Genomic DNA, 18,836 nt, shown 5'->3' with positions numbered 1-18,836 from the left:
GATTAAGACTAGGGGATTTTTAAGGTCTCCTCCACTTTGTGGATTCCATGATCCTGTTTTTGTTCAAAACATTTAAAAACTCTCTTATAATTAAATAGAACCCATAGCACACATTTCTGAATTACCCTGAAAAGGGACATTTCTACATTTGTTGAGGAGGTATTATACACTCTAGAGTCACTTAGTGTCAAACTAATAAATAAGAAGAATGACCCGACTTTTATCTTAGGATATGACTATGGAGAAATGAGAGAGCTTTTTCAAGAGTAACATAAAATCCACATGTCCATCAACTGATGAATAAATACAGAAAATGTAATATATCCATACAATGGAATATTACTGGGTTGGCCATAAAAAGGAACGATGTACTGACACATACTACAACATGGATGAACCTGGAAAACATTATGCTAAGTGAAAGAAGCCAGTCACAAAATATTCCATTTATATGAAATGTGCAGAAACAGGCAAATTTGCAGAAACAGAAAGTAGCCAAGGGCTGGGGGTCGGTGGGTGTAGAGAAGTAGAATGACTGCCTAATGGGTATGGGCTTTCTTTTTGGGGTGATGAAAATATTTTGGAACAAGACTGTGGTGATGGTTCCACAACTCTGAATATATTAAAAACTACTGAACTGTACACTTTATTTTTTATTAAAAAAATTTTTTTAACATCTTTATTGGAGTATAATTACTTTACAATGGTGTGTTAGTTTCTGCTGTATCACAAAGTGAATCAGCTATACTTATACATATATCCCCGTATCTCCTCCCTCTTGCATCTCCCTCCCTCCCACCCTCCCTATCCCACCCCTCTAGGTGGTCACACAGCACCGAGCTGATCTCCCTGTGCTATGTGGCTGCTTCCCACGAGCTATCTATTTTACATTTGGTAGTGTATATATGTCCATGCCACTCTCTCACTTCATCCCAGCTAACTGTATAATTTACAAGGGTGAATTGTATGATATGTGAATTATATTTCAATAAAACTGTTATAAAAAAAGGAACGTAAAAAAATCTTCTACAAAAAAATAAGTTAGACTGTATGATCTTCAGCCATATGGAAAAGCTATATGTTTAATCCAATCATGTTGCCACTGTTAAAACAATTATGCTGGCCCGGTTTTGAAATTATATTCATATAAAATTCATGTGTCATGCACAAATTACTTTATCATCATTATCACTACAATTCCAATCGCTTCTTGGCCTTTTGGCTAAGATCAAGTGTAGTATCACTATGATTCCAGGCATTCTTTGACATATGCTGCTCTTGCTACTGTTTTGGGAGCATGGATAAATTTAATAAACACTCAGAGAATATCTGAGAGATCATCTATGTGACAGAAACGGTAGTGAAGGAAAAATGCGTCATGTGTCACTCTCCATAGGCAGACATGGGGTTCAGCTCCATCTTGCTTTCTAAATTCAGATTATTTTCCTAATGGTTAAATTTCATTTTGTGCTTAAGAACAAGTTAACAAGACTTTGAAAAGTGATCAAATATAATAAATAAAATTAATGCAAGATGTGTTCTGAGTTGCTACCACTGAGAATATATGCCATTGAAGCGATACTCTGAGGGTCTACCACAATAATACCCACCTGTGTAGTGAAGGTGCAGTGGATGTCCTACATACAACATATCGATTTGAGGTGGGTGTTTCACTTTTATTAAGCGAGTATGAGTTTCCAAAGAAGGTATTATACAGAAACTTGAACTTGAGCTTTTTTTACAATCTTTATTGGTTCTACAAACTTGGGTGGCTTCCACTGCTTTCCGGGCAGGTAGACATGTATGCTAGGGATAGAACATTAATTAGTCAATACTAAAAATGACTTGTTAAGAAGAAAAACACCAAGTTACATTACTTCAATATCTTTCATGTCACCTAGCATATTAGGAATGAAGTTCATATAAAGGAAATGCCATTTATGTGTATCTACTATAAATTAGATTCAATTATTCCACTTTGGCCAAGTAAGATATTACCATTATAAAATTTTTAAAGATTCTCAGATGAAATATGACATATGAAATGTAGAGATTTTAATAAAATGATACAAAGCAAAAGGGCAATGGTTTCATAGATTACATTTTAGTTCTATATGCTTATTTTGTAATAATTATATCAGGCAAGCAAGACTGCTTCAGGGACAACTTACCAAACGCTTATTAAAATTATTTCTATAGGAAAAGCACACATCTGTAAGGCTGTGATTGTTACAGCATTCAGTCGAACCGTCTAGCCGTTTGTATGCTGAAGAGAAATGGTTTATTAAAATCTGTTATTAAAAAAAAGAATCCATTACATGGAAGTACATTTGTAATAAGAATTTTGCTTTCAAGACAAAAAGAATTAAGTAAAATGCATATGAATTCAGAAACAACTATAATTGACAGTTCAGCTTGTCAGCTACTCACTGCAGAGTTTGATTTTACATTATAAAAAGAGATACATCCAATTTGAAATCAAGAAGCATCAATTACCCTAGGTTAGTTGTCTTCATATAAACTTACCCACTGGTAAAGCTGGAGTTCCAGGGTCTCAGTAGGTTTTGCAATAACTCCAGGTGGTCAAGCACAAATATTTAATGAGCCACTATTAGATGTCCTAATGCTGCTGATCCACTGATCCAATTTCACTACTGAACTCCTGTGCTGGGCTGTTAGCAGAGTGAGCTAGAGCAGGGGGTCCCCAACCCCGGGGCAGCAGACCGGTAGCGGTCCGTGGCCTGTTAGGAACCGGGTCGCATAGCAGGAGGTGAGTGGCGGGCGAGCGAGCGAGCGAAGCTTCATCTGCCGCTCTCCATCGCTCCCCATCGCTCGCATTACCGCCTGAACCATTACTCACATTACCACCTGAACCACCACCCCTGCCCCCTGCCCCGTGGAAAAATGTCTTCCACAAAACCGGTCCCTGGTACCAAAAAGTTGGGGACCACTGAGCTAGAGGATGCCTAAGAGACTCTCACCCCTAAGGACATCCCTATTATATCAAATATCTATTCCACCTCCAGGCTTATCTTGAGGCCTTCCCCACAGAACCAGGGCAGCCCAATTTGACCCCACAGATACGCACATATTTGCCTGCATACTAGTAATCCAGTTACCATTTTTGGAAGATAACAGAAACAGGGCAAGTATCCCCATTATTCATTTATTTTTTCAAGTTCTTTGGTAGACTGCTTCACTTGTGTCTAGGGTCGAATAAGGAAGCTAAGTCACTGATATAGCTGGGACAAAAATTTTTTTCCATATATTTATTTTGGAAGGTTTCCTGCATTCAGCACATCAAACTTGTAAAGCAAAATTGATGTGTGGGGACTTCCCTGGCAGTCCAGTGGTTAAGACTCCCAGCTTCCACTGCAGGGGGCGCAGGTTCGATCCTTGGTCGGGGAACTAAGATCCCACATGCCACGGGGTGTGGCAAAAAAAAAAAAAAAGTAAAAAAAATTGATGTGTGGCAAGGACCAATTAAACTTAGAATCTTATATATCTACTACCATACTCATATGTGCTGAAGAAGAAAGAGTAAAGTTATCCCCGATTTCCAATACTACGAAAAGCATTATTAACAAGTGTCTTTAGGAGTCTGGCATGAAAATGGTTGTTGATATGCAATCTGACTTTATAAGGATTTTATATTTCAGGCAAAGGTTTTTGTTTGTTTTTAAATCTTTTTTTTTCTTCTAGATCATTTGGTTAGACTGGATGTCCTTAAACACGCACTGCTGCCAACACGAAGAACAGAGGTGAAGTAAACTAACAGATGCATCAATTTCTCCTCTGCAATGGCTGGCTGTGTGGGTAGTTTTGCTTTGTTTTCTTACCATAACTGAATGGGTATTTAAGTTCTGGGTGATGAGTAATATTTAAAATATGAAAGCAAACTGTGAACATCTAATGGCACAAACTTGTGCCTATAATCACTCATCAGCCCTAACGGTAAACTATAAGGTAAAAAGGTGTTTAGGATTAAAAAAAAAAAAAGATCCAGGCAAAAGCCCTCAGTATTTTTTCTCATCAGTTGCAAAGTCGCACCAATTTTTACCTTCTCATTATTTTTATCTTTATTCCCACTAAAGGGTAGACTCCAATTCTTTCTCACTTGACCCATTTGAAGAGAGTCCTAACGCATCTAGTTTACCACCTAGCTCTCATATGCAAACTTGTCCTACATACTGAATGCTTCAGATTAACTTTCCAGTGTAGAACTCTGAGAATGTAGCTCTTCTAATCCAAATATCCAAAGACTCTGTGCTGCTCCCAAACAGTCTAAATGCCATAGCCTAAAACGTAAAGACTTCTACTTTTTTTTTTTTAGTCACCTTAGCTCATACTCTTCTCTTGCTGAACCAAATTATTAGCAGTTCCCTGACCAACTTCTAGTCTGTGGCGCCGAGGTTCATTTATATCCGTCTCCTGAAATTAAACTCACTGTTGAGGCCCAGCTCAAGAGCTGCTGCTATGAAGCCTGTCCTCATCTTTTCAGTCAAGACTGACTGCCATCAACTCTCACAACTCCCAATACTTTTTGTCATTAATTATATTTAACCTTGTACCGTAATGTGGGCATGGACTAATTCTTCGATTAGACTGTGAGGTCTTTGAGGGAAAAGTTTCTCAGTATCTTATATAAGGTGAATAACTCAATATGCACTGAATACATAAATGGTGTTCTACGCCACTTGCCTTTGTATCAGTAATAATTTTTAAAAATTTACATCTGATGCTTGATCCTTATTTTTTCTTGGAGGAATGTATGCAATACAGAATTGAAAGTCAAGAATTTGATATCACTGTTGATATAGCATGTCTGATAATACAACAGCTTAAAGGGGCCAAGCAGGTATCAAATAAATGAAGTGGATAGTGTGTGGAAAAAATAGGAAATGGTGGGGGCTGTGATGAATTAGAGAATATATACCTTGTTCTAAGTAGGGTTAGCAGCCAGGCCACTCAACTTGGGGCCGAGAGTCAAGAGATCATCTATTTTATTCCATAAGAAAGAAGTCTGGACCCTCATGTGAAACCTTTTCTTTTTTCTTTTTGGCCATGCTGTGTAGCATGCGGGATCTTAGTTCCCCGACCAGGGATTGAACCCGTGCCCCCTGCAGTGGAGTTTTAAACACTGGACCACCAGGGAAGTCCCGAAACCTCTTAAATATTAAATACTGGCAGCCAATTAAGAATTTAAAAAATATTGTGCAAGCCAAACCATACACATCTGTCAAGGCTGGCTGGATTTGGCCTCTAGGTTCCCACCAATTTGTGACCTCTAGGTTATGGCTTCTTCCTATGGTGATTAATCCAATTAAAACATAAACTGATGGCTATGGCTACCATGACAAGATGAAGTGCCTACTGACATACAGAATTTCCCATTATTTTGTTATCATGTGAGAAGTATACTTGATATTTCTCTGTTTATCAATTAAAAAAAAGTTGTACGTTTAAAAATGTATTTTATTTTAGAATCTTTTCTACTGGAGCACATTAAAGGACAAGTCACTTAATTTCTGTGACTCAATTCTTAACCTATAAGACAGGTATGCCACAGGTAATTTTCACATTAGTATACTGCTATCAACATGAGAGACCAACCCAATTCTACTTTGGGAGGCACATTCAAGACTGCAATGGGAGGTCCCAGAGGCATTCATGGGTTCAGTTTAACTCTAGGAAATTAGAATTCTCCCTTAAATCTCCCCAGACTGGGAAAGAATTAGGGAAATTAAGACCAGAACAGTTTCATAATTCCATTACAAGGAGAACCTGCATATTCTGAGTGTACCCTAAGATGGGCCCTAAGATACTTGTAGAAATAGTCTAGTCTTCAAAGGATGGTCTAGACCAGAGGTAATTTTGGAATAAGGCTGGAAGGAAGAGACTTTTTCAATCTATAGTTCACAGTACTCACTATTTTCTACATCACTAAAATGAACTGAACAATTTTCTTACCCTAGCTTAATAAATATATAAATGTAACTAGAGTTCCAATATAGGCATGCAAACCTATTTATTCTATTTATTTATTTATTTATGGCAGTGTTGGGTCTTTGTTGCTGTGCGCGGGCTTTTGTGGCGAGTGGGGGCTACTCTTCGTTGCGGTGCGCGGGCTTCTCACTGCAGTGGCTTCTCTTGTTGTGGAGCACCAGCTCTAGGCACGCGGGCTTCAGTAGTTATGGCTCGCGGGCTCTAGAGCGCAGGCTCAGTAGTTGTGGCGCACGGGCTTAGTTGCTCCGCGGCATGTGGGATCTTCCCGGACCAGGGCTCGAACCCATGTCCCCTGCATTGGCAGGCAGATTCTTAACCACTGCGTCACCAGGGAAGTCCCTTTATTCTTAGTTCTATGGTAGAATTTATACCAGCATCACCTAGTACCAAGTAGTTAAAAAATTATAAACTCTCTCTCTCTCTTCAATTGGTGAGAGCAAAGAAACCTTGGATGATACCCTGATATTCACAATGGGAGAACAGACACTTTTTTCTAAACATTAGAGAAGATTTGAGCATAAAAACAATCTGGGTACTCAAACTACGTGGAAAAGATTTCCAGAGTTTTCCTTTTACTATCTTAAGCTAAGTCAGCAACGGTCTTTTCTCACTTCAGTTAAAGATGCATAAGACAAGACAATACTCTCTGTGCCAGGCAGTTACAGGTACATACCCTCGTCTCCTTTGAACAGGAATATAGGCTATTCAAAGGGGGTGCCTGTGTCTGGACTCATAGCTTCATTTTAGGGAGCGGTTGCCTTTAGTATTCAATCTCACTCTTTTTAAAATGCCATTCAAATGCTGGACTTAGTAGTCTTTCTTATTCAGGACAATGCTTCCAAGAAAGAAAAAAGGAATTTAGCTTTAGGCATATATGAAGAGTGTCCCCTCAAACTAAAGAAAGAGGATGCAAGCTACTTGTTAGAAAATAATCCCCAAAAAGAAACAAACTAGTTCTTGTCTGTAACTTTTAGTTTCATTCAAATCACTAAGTGGCATATGGACACACAGCAATCTTAAATTAAGCAGAGGGTTGAATATGAAGAGGGGAAGTTTGTTCTGTTCTGATGCAGAATGAAACCAGAGATTTATTCCGGGTACAAAGGGCTCTAAGCCTCACCCAGTGTCCTTTTTGGGGCTTCCTGGAAAGGCCATTCAATCTGCAAGGAGTGTGTGGGACAAGCTCCTTAGGCTTGCCCCATGTACCAAGGGCAGAGGCGTAATTAAACCAGCCTTGGTTTTGTTGGTGCTGCTCATAGCTCAGCAGGTTAATGTTTAAAAATAAAAAATGAAAGGACTGACAGAAGAAAAAAGTAGTTCCCAACAATTTCATAAAATGAATAGTCATTTCATGTAGATTATCCACATTTTTCTAATTTGCCAGAAATATACCTGTTAATATTTTAAGGAGAACATCTAGTCTGCTTAATTAATACCTTAATTAATTAATACCTTAGGGAATATCTTTAAAAATTTAAAATTACACCTGGGAGAGTCAGGGTATGAAATGAGGCCAGAAATGATTGGCTGGGACAGCTTATGAGAACTTTCAGGGTCAGATCTTTCCAAGGTGGCTTTATTGTTTTCAAGTGGTATAAATTTTTAGAATTTTAATTATGTATATTGAATTCTACTCTAACTTGAATATGAATCACTTTTGGATTATGAGCTACTTTGTATTACCACATTTGGTTATATCTTTGCCCTCTACTCATAATGTAGGATAAGGAAGGTCCCTAGATACATGTAAAATAATATCAATCTGTAGTTTTCTTAAATGTCCATAGCCACAGTGGTCAAGTCTGCCATTAAAATTAATCTAGTATATATTTTAAGTTACATTTACAGTCATTAAGATTCCTACAGTCTGGCTAAGCATATGTACTCCATTTAAAAATGATTAAATGGAGGTATGGGTTTATCAGATACCGTCATCATGTAAAATCAGCAAGTATCCTAATACAGTTGCTCCTAAGGAAATGAAACATATATTGAAGAATTATTATTTTGGGATTGATTTTTTTATTAGTGTGGGAAGAGTAATATCTGCTTTGGGTTTTTAAACAAATACCTCCAAAATATAGCATATGATCCATAATAGTGAAATACTCAAAAAGTTAATAAGGAAAGAGTTTCAGAGTATTTCAAGAAAAATTTCACTTCCATTCTGTCTGCCGGAAAAAAGACAAAACCTTAAACATCTGAAATGCAGATATTCTAAATAAAACAATCCTACTGGAGAGAGCTTTATTTGATTACGATGTCATTTTGGCTTTTGTAATTCAATACAGATTATACCAAGTTTAGAGAAACTTGAGGAAAATGATAAAGGACTTAAGAAGTATGAAATTATGGATTATTTCTCTTACAGAAGAACACACTGTGGATTACACACCCAATTGAAAAGATGCGATACCTGGAAAAACATGAGATGCAATATGAAGTACTGAGTGCCACCTACGAGGTATTTTTGCCCTTGCCAAAAATGGATCCTGAATCTAATCAAGCCTCTGGACATAACTACCATCTATAGGAAATTTGGGGGATACCGAACATGTTAATGATAAATTTGAAAAAACAAATGACTCAGTTTCTTCAATAAATGATATTAAAAAAAAAAAGTCAGGGGGAATTGTTACAACTTAAAAGAGACTTAAAAGGCATACCATCCAACTTAAATCAACTATAAAAACAAAACCAGAGAAGAGTGCAGGTATTAGGAATTATTGTTAATTTTGTTAGGTGTGATAACAGTACTGTGGTCATGTCTAAAAGGTCATCATCTATTAAAGATATGCTGAAGTTTATGGATGAAATGACAGGATACCTGGGATGCGCTTTAAAATACTTCCCTCAAAAGTGGACAGGCTGGATTAAAAAAACGGCAAAATGTTGATAATTGCTGAAGCTAGGAGAAGGATACATGAGGTTTCATTTATACTACTCTCTCTTTTTATTTTTTTTTGGGCCGTGCTGTGTGACTTGTGGGATCTTCGTTCCCTGACCAGATATTGAACCCATGCCCTCGGCAGTGAAAGCACGGAATCCTAACCAATGGACCACCAGGGAATTCCCTGTACTACTCTCTTGACATTTAGGTATGTTTGAAAAATGTTTACAATAAAAAAAATTCTTAAAAATGGGTTATACATGGAAGACTACATTTGAAAAAAATTTTTAAATCAGTTCTTACTACTTTGTCACTGTTGCACACAGTACTTTAATACAGTTATTCTTGATAATTAATCATATTTCTTAACCCCAGTAGATGTAGACAAGTATCCAGGCATTTCTTGACTTAAAGATGTAGTCTGTGAGCATAATTTGTGCTTTCCAGCACTTTCAATAATTTGGGTCCCCATAATTTTGTATGAAGAGTTGGCAGACTGATTTTTCAGAGTTGGAAGAGCTAAAAATAAATTTGGAAGCTTCTGAGAATAAACTTGCTTCACCCTGTCGCCTACTACACAGAACAACAGATGTGACTTCAGTGGGTATTTTCGGACACCAAGATGACTTCCTCTGGATGACTGCCACACAAAAAAACCCTACCCCAACTAGCTTTGGACATGCCACCATCCATACAGCACAAGGGTATTTAATTGCTGGAATTTAATTAATTGGTTATGTTTGAGCTTGAATGCTGACTTAACACAAGTGTTTTTTAAATGCTGAAAGAATTAGATACTAGAGTTCTGAAAATCAAATATGAAATTAGTTAGAAATTCAACAACAATATATAATAAACAAAACATACATATTAGTATCTAACTTACCAAGAAGAATGTTTACTAGTTTAGGCTTATTATTACTTTACTGATTTGTTTTAAAGAAGTTAGGACAAAATAAATCTACAGACATGATCTAAGAATTAGCAAATGGCAAGTACTGCTGCTTGAAGCATTATATTATACTGAGGAAATAAACACACCTCTAACTGGGAAGCTTAACTGCTGTAAAGTTGATGCACTTATACAGTAACCAATTTGGGGCTCATAGGCGATGGTATCTAGACATTCATTCCAATCTTGTACATTTGTAACAGGACAATCCTGTAGATGGGTGACAAGGTCTCCCACAAAAAGGCCTCTAGGTCCAATGGCAGGTGAGTCCTTGGGAAGAAGGCAGAAATAAATCAGATAATGTATGAAGACAAGCTATGATTAATCTGAGCAAATAATAAAGACACTGACTTAATTAAGTAGACTATTTTGAATAATGTAGAAAATAATCCAGCTTTGAATCCAAGATGTATAGTCCTAGAAAATTAACAAAATAACACCCAACAATTATAGTTACTTTTCATATTTCACTAAGATTTTGAATTTTTCACAAATGAAAATCAAACAAACCCCACTTGCCAACAATTAAGATTAAAATGATAAACTTTTTTCCAAACTGCTAATTAAAATTTTTTGTGAAAGCAGTCATCAGAATGCCTTCGTTGTCCTATATCATCAATGGATAAAATTATAAGACTTATCTAAACACAGTCCCAAATATGCAGACAATACCATCAGCACAATGAATACATGAGTACATGAGGCAGTTGCTCACAAGGTAATTTTCCTTGTCCCAAAGTGTGAAGAGAAGACTTGATACCATCATAGTAGTCTAAGGGAGTGAAATACAGAGTTGAAGACATTAAACTCCCACGAAATGTTCTGGCTGGCTAGCCTAGGTTCCATCTTTCTTACTTCTTAGGAGTAAAGACATCTGACTCAAAAGCTGAGTTATAAAAATAAACAGTAAAGGTAAATGATGCATTTAATTAAACTACAGGTAGAAAGTCTTGATACTATCCTTGTAACTCAGAACAGAAACAATTTTCAGTATTTTAAAAGAGTCAATGTAGTTCACAAAACTATTTCTTTGATTTGAAAGGATTACAGTAATTTCTTCAGGAGAAACTGAGCATTCTGTATATGAGAAGAGTTTGAATAAAAGTTCCTGACATAAAATGCTAAGTGTTACATCACAAAATCTGGTGAAAGAATACCCCAAGTAATCTATTATTTACCTCAGCAACTTCAGTGATAAGCACCCCAACTCCAGTGTAGTAAAACGGCAAGAGAATTACAGGAAGGAGAACAAGAGCTAAAATACCCAGGAGTGCAAGGACGAAATTATGCCAGATACCTGAAAAGAGGGAAAAAAAGGAATAAGCTCAACCAGGGGCAGGGATGATATCATTCCAGGTAGTTGTACTTCATAATACTTAGGCATTCTGATAAATTAGTAAAGTACCCAGAAGAAGCTGTGAGGCAGATAGATCTACTTATTAGTACAGAAGACAGATGTTCAGTTAGAGGTTTCTTCCATTTCAGATATTAAAATCTAAAATGAGCATGTTAATACAATACTAGGAAGACCACATGCTAATACGATTTAACACTATTAGAATCTATATTCGATTACATATATACCTCTATTATATATGTAAAGGTGTGTGTGTATATAACGAATAGAATATCTTCTACTTACTACTCTTTTCTCAGAAAATGTATACATATTAATTTAAACATAGTTGTGAAAAAAAAACATACTTGTGATCTTTGAAAGGAACTTCAGAGCTATCAAATAAAAGTTATGATGAAGTAAAAAACATTCTTGCTGAACTGGGGTATGTATCTTACATCAAGACTATAACTATCTCTGCCATCTCTGCAGAGATGGTTAGGTGAACCCAGTGGTGTGCTGGAGCCTGCTCCTACCACCTTGCCACAGCTGACTGGGCCTCTTTAACCAACTCCTCCTTCAGGAACTTCAAGTTGGCGCTTTGAAATTGGCCATGGTGGGAGTGTTTACACCACAGAAACCAGCAAATGCTACGTATCAGAGCTCTCCACCCTCTCCTCCAGGGCTAGATGTTAAACATTCACTAGCATACCTCTAGATAAACCCCCCTCCCATACCGATCCTTGCCCTCTAGTACAGTTTTTCTCATAAGGCAGGGTGGAAGCACTACCCGCTCTCTGAGCAGTGTGATTTTTTTTTTTTTTTTTTTGCGGTACGCGGGCCTCTCACTGTTGTGGCCTCTCCCGTTGCAGAGCACAGGCTCCGGACGCGCAAGCTCAGCGGCCATGGCTCACGGCCTAGCCGCTTCGCGGCATGTGGGATCTTCCCGGACCAGGGCACGAACCCGTGTCCCCTGCATCGGCAGGTGGACTCTCAACCACTGCGCTACCAGGGAAGCCCAGTGTGATTCTTAGTTGTGCAGGTCTTGTCCGTTACAATACAGGATATATAGCATTCCCAACTCCATCCTCTGAATGTCATTAGTGTTCTCCAGTCACTGAGACAAGCAAACAACTGCCCCCACCCCACACATTCCAAATATCCCCAGGAGGGTGATAGCACCAGTGGTTGAGGACCAGTGTTTTGTAATGATAGAAACATAACTTAAAAGACATCTCCCAGACTCTCAGGAGTCTGAGTATGGCCATATGACTGTTTCAGCAAAAGGATGCAAGTGGAAGCGATGGGGATTGCCTTACTGGCTGGAATGTAGCTATGATGGAGCTAAACGTGAGTCCATGACGCAGAAGCTGCATGTTGGGAATAGTAGAGCTAAGACAGAAAGAGTCTGAGTCCCCCAAATCATAGAATTATCGTATCAGCATTGAACTACTTACATTTGCAATGTTTTATGAGAGTTTAAGTCACTGTTATTTTTAGCTTTTACAGCAGCCAGATACCTAGCTAATATGGACCATATTCACATTGTAAAATGTTCCTCTAGTCCAGGACATATTGGGTAAACAATATTTTCTGTTTTGCACACAGAAAGATCTTTTAAAAACACTAATGGTATCAAGCTATTTATCACAAACTATATTTTGCTTTTTCATTTATATATTTTCGACTTCTTCCTTACCTGCACATTCATATCTAACCCGTTTCTTATATCCACTACAGAGTAATCCATTTTTAAAAAAACATATTGACTTATTTATAAGGTTCCCTACTAATGATCACTTAGGCTGTTTTAACTTTTTCATACAATGCTGCAACAAACAGCTTTTCTCATATTGTTATGCATCTAATTAAGAATGCATCTCTGAGGGTATGGAAAATTGCACAGAAATGGAATTATTGGGTCAAAAAATACGTGCATTAAAATTGACCTCCAACAAGTTTGCATTATATTCTCCTAAGTGGCATGTTTCCCCACCCTCTAAACAATACTGGATGGGATGTTATCATAACTTTAGACTGCCATCTGCTAGGTGAAAAGTAAAATCTCATCCTGATTTCTATTTCTTTAATGATGAGTGAGCTTGTACATTTTTCATGCTTATTAAATGGTTATTTGTATTTTTGTCTGAGAATTGCTTACTTCTATCCATTGTCAGTTTACATTTTTTGACTGGGTTGTCTTTTTTCTTAAACTAATTTATATATATATTATTATTTGTAATACATACACTGAGGAATTTGTTCTTCTGTACGAGGTATTGTTATCATTTCTTCCAGTTTGTTTGGCTTGGTTTATAGTTTTGCTTATGCAGACATTTTAAATTTTGGTGAGGTCAAATGTCTCCTTTTGTATTAAGCCTTTCCCAGTTCAAGACTATAGAAGACACTCACCTGTTTTTTCTTGTATTGTTTTCATAGGTTTTTTTTTTTTTTAATTTTCACTCGAGGCATGCGGGTTCTTAGGTCCCCCACCAGGGATTGAGCCCATGCCCCCTGCAGTGGAAGCACAGTCTTAACCACTGGATGGTCAGGGAAGTCCCTAGCATCATTTAAAAAACAAAATTAAAACAAACAGAAAAAACCTCTAATTCTTTGACCCACTGGGATTTACTCTAGTGAAACTAATTAGGAATACAGCTATACCACCCCACCACCCTGTTGCTAGTCCCAAAACAATTTCACAAAATAACCCAGCCCATTGATTAGATTTGCCACCATTACCATGTGCTAAATTCAACTTTCCCCTTAACCCCTCAGGATGGCCTAAATGCTTGCACCCTACCTCTCCCTTATCAGGATGACACCACCATACGACCCTGGCTTTTCTCATCCAAGCAACAGTCAGAGGGGCACACAGCAGCACTGATTCTTTGATTCTCTGGGCAGGACTCTCCTATCTCTTGTCAGGGATGCAGCTGGTACCAGACCACCCTGCTGGATTCCAGATTTGCCCATGATGGCTAAATTGCAATGCAAGTACCTTTATTTCCTTTATTTAAACAATCTCTTGTTCATTAATGATTTGCTTTTTGAGTATACCAAACAAATTTTTGTTACAATTTTTACTTTCTCTAGAGCAGGGTTTCTCAACAGTGCCGCTACTGGCACTCTGGGCCAGATAATTTTTTGTTGTGGGGGACTATCTCGTGCACTGTAAAATGTTTAGCAGCATCCCTGGCCTCCACCCACCAGATACCAGTCGCACCCTCCCTGTTTTCTCTATTTTCTAGGTACAATATTTATATAGGCTAGTTTTTTTTTCTTTAGAACAGGTACTTTATTTTTTGCTTTTTCTATTACAAGGGATGTATGTACCAAGTATTAAAAAGTCAATACATACACAACATATTCCACAACTGAGCACCACTCCTTAACTAAACAGGCAAAGAAATGACACTAAAAGACAGCACATGGTAGTATTTGGGGGAAAATAAAGACTAAAACAGGTTTAAATCGACTACTACATCCCATCCAATATTCAATACTACACAATCCAGTGCATCTAAAAGGTAGTTATGCAAAATGTGTTAATGTCAAAGAATACAACCAAAATTAAGATGGCAAACTAAACCTATATAACTTTTTTTAAACAGGAAAATACTTTATATATGCATGTAACTGTCCTTCTTTTAAAGAAAATCTGCAAGCAACGTTATCTACTTCCAGAAAAACCATATATAGAACTACTAAACATATTCTTAAAAGTATAAACATGAACATTTAGAAAATCCGTAACTTTAAAAACTTATCAATAGATGAACTTCATATTTAAAAGAATGTGAAAAGAAGTCCCATTTTTAGTTTTAAAGAAAATCTGCAAGCAACGTTATCTACTTCCAGAAAAACCATATATAGTACTAAGCATATTCTTAAAAGTATAAACACAAACATTTAGAAAATCCGTAACTTTAAAAACTTATCAATAGATGAACTTCATATTTAAAAGAATGTGAAAAGAAGTCCCATTTTTAGTTTTAAAGAAAATCTTCAAGCAACGTTTACTTCCAGAAAAACCATATATAGTACTAAGCATATTCTTAAAAGTATAAACACAAACATTTAGAAAATCTGTAACTTTAAAAACTTATCAATAGATGAACTTCATATTTAAAAGAATGTGAAAAGTCCCATTTTTAGCACAGTTGTATAAACAAGTCTTTTGATGTGAGCTTCATGAATTGTCCTCCTTTGTGACCAAATATTACAAAAACATAACGTTTTTCAAACGGTATTACAGAACAAGACAGAACATCTTAACAATGTTATATAAAGAATTACTTTTTTTAACCTTTTAAATTTTACTTTTACTAACCTATCAAAACCTGACCCTTAGATGTGTTAGAGTCATTAAAAGAAGTTCTTTTCTAGAAACAGTACACAAAAAACAGGCATATCTATTTCCCATCACATTCCTGGAAGATGCTTTCTGAGCCTGAGAAATTTCTTCTCTCCTTCTTACTGTTCATTTTTATGCTTAGCATGTACTAAGATATGAGATTTCAGGTTAGCTGACTGAGCAAACTTCTTATTACAGTTCTCGAAGGGGCACAGGAAGGGCCTGTCTCCGGTATGGATTCGCATATGGGTACGCAAATTGAAATTCAGGGAAAAGCGTTTTCCGCAGCCTTTGAAGGTGCACTGAAAGGGCTTCTCTCCCGTATGCACCAGTTGATGACGTTTCAGTTTTGAGCTCTCAATAAAAGCTTTGCCACATTCTTCACATGCGTAGGCTCTGGGACCATGGGTGTGCAGATGTTTTCTCAAAGCAGACTTATCCTTCAACACCTTCATGCAGCCTTTGTTAGGGCAAGCTATTGATTTCAGGGGATCTCCTTTGGTTTTCTGGGGCTTCTTAATAATAAATTCTGCCACTTGTTTGGGATCTGAGAGATCAACGCCAGGAATTCCTCCAGGAGGCAGCTTCTTCCCCGTAGCGTACTCTGAATAACCAAGAGCTGGCTTCTCATTAGCCTCTCTAGTCTCGTGGCCTCTCTTATTGCACCCGGACCACATGGTGACGGCGAACTCGCCTTCCAGGGTTTTGACGTACACCTGCTTCAGCTCCCACTTGCTCCTGTCCACCTCGGAGCTGCTTCCCGCCCTGGCCTTGCCGTCAGCGTACCTATTCTTATCGCTGGGCTTTCTGCCTTGGCCACTGCACTTCCTGCTGTGGCTGTAGGCCGATGAGGACGTGGAGGGTGGTGACAAGGGAGCCAGGGTCTCCTGGAAGCAGTCGTCTTCATCGGCCAGGATGACCATCTTGTTCTCCAGGTTGCTGACCTGCAGGTCTTCAGACTGGTAGTAGCCCACCACCTCCTCCTGCATCTGCACCATGCTCATTTCCTCGTTGTAGTCCCCTTGGTTTGGGGTGCTGATAGAGAGAGGCTGCAGCGCGAACAGAGGCGGAAGGTGGTGGCCATCGTGGACACAGTTGCCACTGATGTCTTCGTACTCCTCGGCTGCCTCAACCGCCCCGGTCTCCACAGGGACGGCCTCCACAGGGGCGGTCTCCACAGGGACGGTCTCCACAGGGCTCTGGTACAGCTCCACAGCATCTCCATACAGCTCCACAGCATCTGCATACATCTCCAGAGCATCTGCATACATCTCCGAGTTTTCTACGGCGGTGTATAAAGTGTTGTTTGAGGCCACTGCCGAGGGCTCTTCTGAGGCTTTGGCTACTGGGCAGCAAACGGACGACCGGAAGGCCGCGGAGAAGAAAGGCTGTGAGAGAAAAGCCCGAGCTCCAGAGGAAAGAGAAGGCACTTCCGGTGCGGGACGCGGAAAACGCAGAAGACGCTGCGTGGACGCTTTTGGACACGCCTCGCACATGCGCTTTGGGGCACCCCCCCCCCACACGCGCTTTACGTCACCCTGCACTTGCGCTTTGCGTCACCCCCGCACATGTGCTTTGGGCACCCCGCACATGCGCTTTGGGGCACCCCCACCCCCGCACATGCGCTTTGGGGCACCCCCTGCACGTGCGCTTTGGGACATCCCCCCGCACGTGCGCTTTGGGGTACCCCCGCGCGTGCGCTTCCGGGCACCCCCCCGCGTGCGCTCCGGGGCATCCCCCCCGCACGTGCGCTTTGGGGTACCCCCTCCCTGCACATGCGCTTTGGGGCACCCCCCCACACGCGCTTTACGTCACCCCCGCACTTGCGCTTTGCGTCTCCCCCGCACATGCGCTTTGGGCACCCTGCACATGCGCTTTGGGGCACCCCACCCCCGCTCATGCGCTTTGGGGCACCCCCTGCACGTGCGCTTTGGGACATCCCCCCGCACGTGCGCTTTGGGGTACCCCCGCGCGTGCGCTTTGGGGCACCCCCCCTCCCTGCACATGCGCTTTGGGGCACCCCCCCCACACGCGCTTTACGTCACCCTGCACTTGCGCTTTGCGTCACCCCCGCACATGTGCTTTGGGCACCCCGCACATGCGCTTTGGGGCACCCCCACCCCCGCACATGCGCTTTGGGGCACTCCCTGCACGTGCGCTTTGGGACATCCCCCCGCACGTGCGCTTCGGGGCACCCCCCCGCGTGCGCTTTGGGGCATCCCCCCCGCACGTGCGCTTTGGGGTACCCCCGCACGTGCACTTTGGGGCACCCCCCTCCCTGCACATGCGCTTTGGCCCCCCGCACGTGCGCTTTGGAGCACCCCCCCGCACGTGAGCTTTGGGGCACCCCCGCGCATGCACTTTGCGGCACCTCCCCACGTGCACTTTGGGCACCCCGCACATGCGCTTCTAAGCTAGGGCACACCAGCAGAGTGCGCGACCATGCTCATGCCCAGGCTCACGGGCTCGTGCGTACACCAGCCCTCCTGCCACTGCGTGCCTCTTCGCTCAGCGTGCCAAGCTATTGTTTTTTTTGAATATGGCAACCAGGCTCTACAGAATTTTTCTGTATTTCATTTCCATTGACCTTTTTGTCCCTCCCCCTCCCCCCCGCCAGGTATATAATAGTATGGGGGGCGGGGGGAAGGCCTACTCCTTTCTAATATTTATGCTTCTTTTTTTTCTTATTTGATTGCATTGACCCACATTTACAGGCCATTTTTAATAGTATCGGTGGAATGCTTGTCCTGGCCGTTAATAGGAATGTTTCTAAGTGTTATACCATTAGGAAGTAACCAGCTATTTCTATTCAATACTTCTACTAAAGATTTTTGGCTTTTAGCCATTAATGGATGTTGAATTTTGTTAAATACCGATTTCAATATCTGCTGAGATGAGGATATTTTTCTCTTAAGAGTAATTAATGTTTACCACATTCAAATAAGATTTCCTAATTTTAAGCCATCCTTGCACTGTTCAGATACACCAACTGTCTGTAGAATTTTTGTGCTTTACAAGTATCAGTGTTACACTGACTTTTAAAAAATTCTTAGTTTCCTTCTCTATGCGACCTGGAAAGTTTATACTAAATTGGAATTGAAAAGAAAAATCTTTTCCTTCAAGATTCCTTCAAGATTTGAAAGAATTCTACCTATGCAACTTTCAGGACCACTCTTAAACTTTCTTAATTTCTCCCATGGTAATTAGCCTATTTATAATTTTTTTCTGTCTCTGCTGGGGTTAATTTCGGCTGTTTAAAAAAAAGATAATTATCCGGGTTTGTGAAAATTTTTTG

At 39.9% G+C, this 18,836-nt stretch overlaps 1 protein-coding gene across 2 annotated transcripts in view; it reads right to left on the bottom strand.

Annotated features, from left to right (window-relative positions):
- MBTPS2 (membrane bound transcription factor peptidase, site 2) overlaps positions 1-18,836 on the bottom strand; it is a 41,884-nt gene that overhangs the window by 4,725 nt on the left and 18,323 nt on the right. Inside the window, exons 6-9 of one of the 2 annotated variants that reach the window (XM_082610409.1) lie at positions 11,027-11,145; positions 9,938-10,118; positions 2,172-2,266; positions 1,611-1,806 (exon numbers count right to left, since the gene is read on the bottom strand). In XM_082610409.1, coding sequence (XP_082466535.1) covers positions 1,611-1,806; positions 2,172-2,266; positions 9,938-10,118; positions 11,027-11,145 — 591 coding nt within the window. Of the gene's footprint in view, positions 1-1,610; positions 1,807-2,171; positions 2,267-9,937; positions 10,119-11,026; positions 11,146-15,260; positions 16,884-18,836 lie in introns of those variants that run through there. The other variant, XM_082610408.1, reaches the window with a different exon arrangement.

This window comes from Mesoplodon mirus (genome assembly GCF_964341445.2).
Source record: "Mesoplodon mirus genome assembly, chromosome: X".
Lineage (NCBI taxonomy): Eukaryota > Metazoa > Chordata > Mammalia > Artiodactyla > Ziphiidae > Mesoplodon > Mesoplodon mirus.
This window is presented reverse-complemented; position numbering and strand designations above follow the sequence as displayed.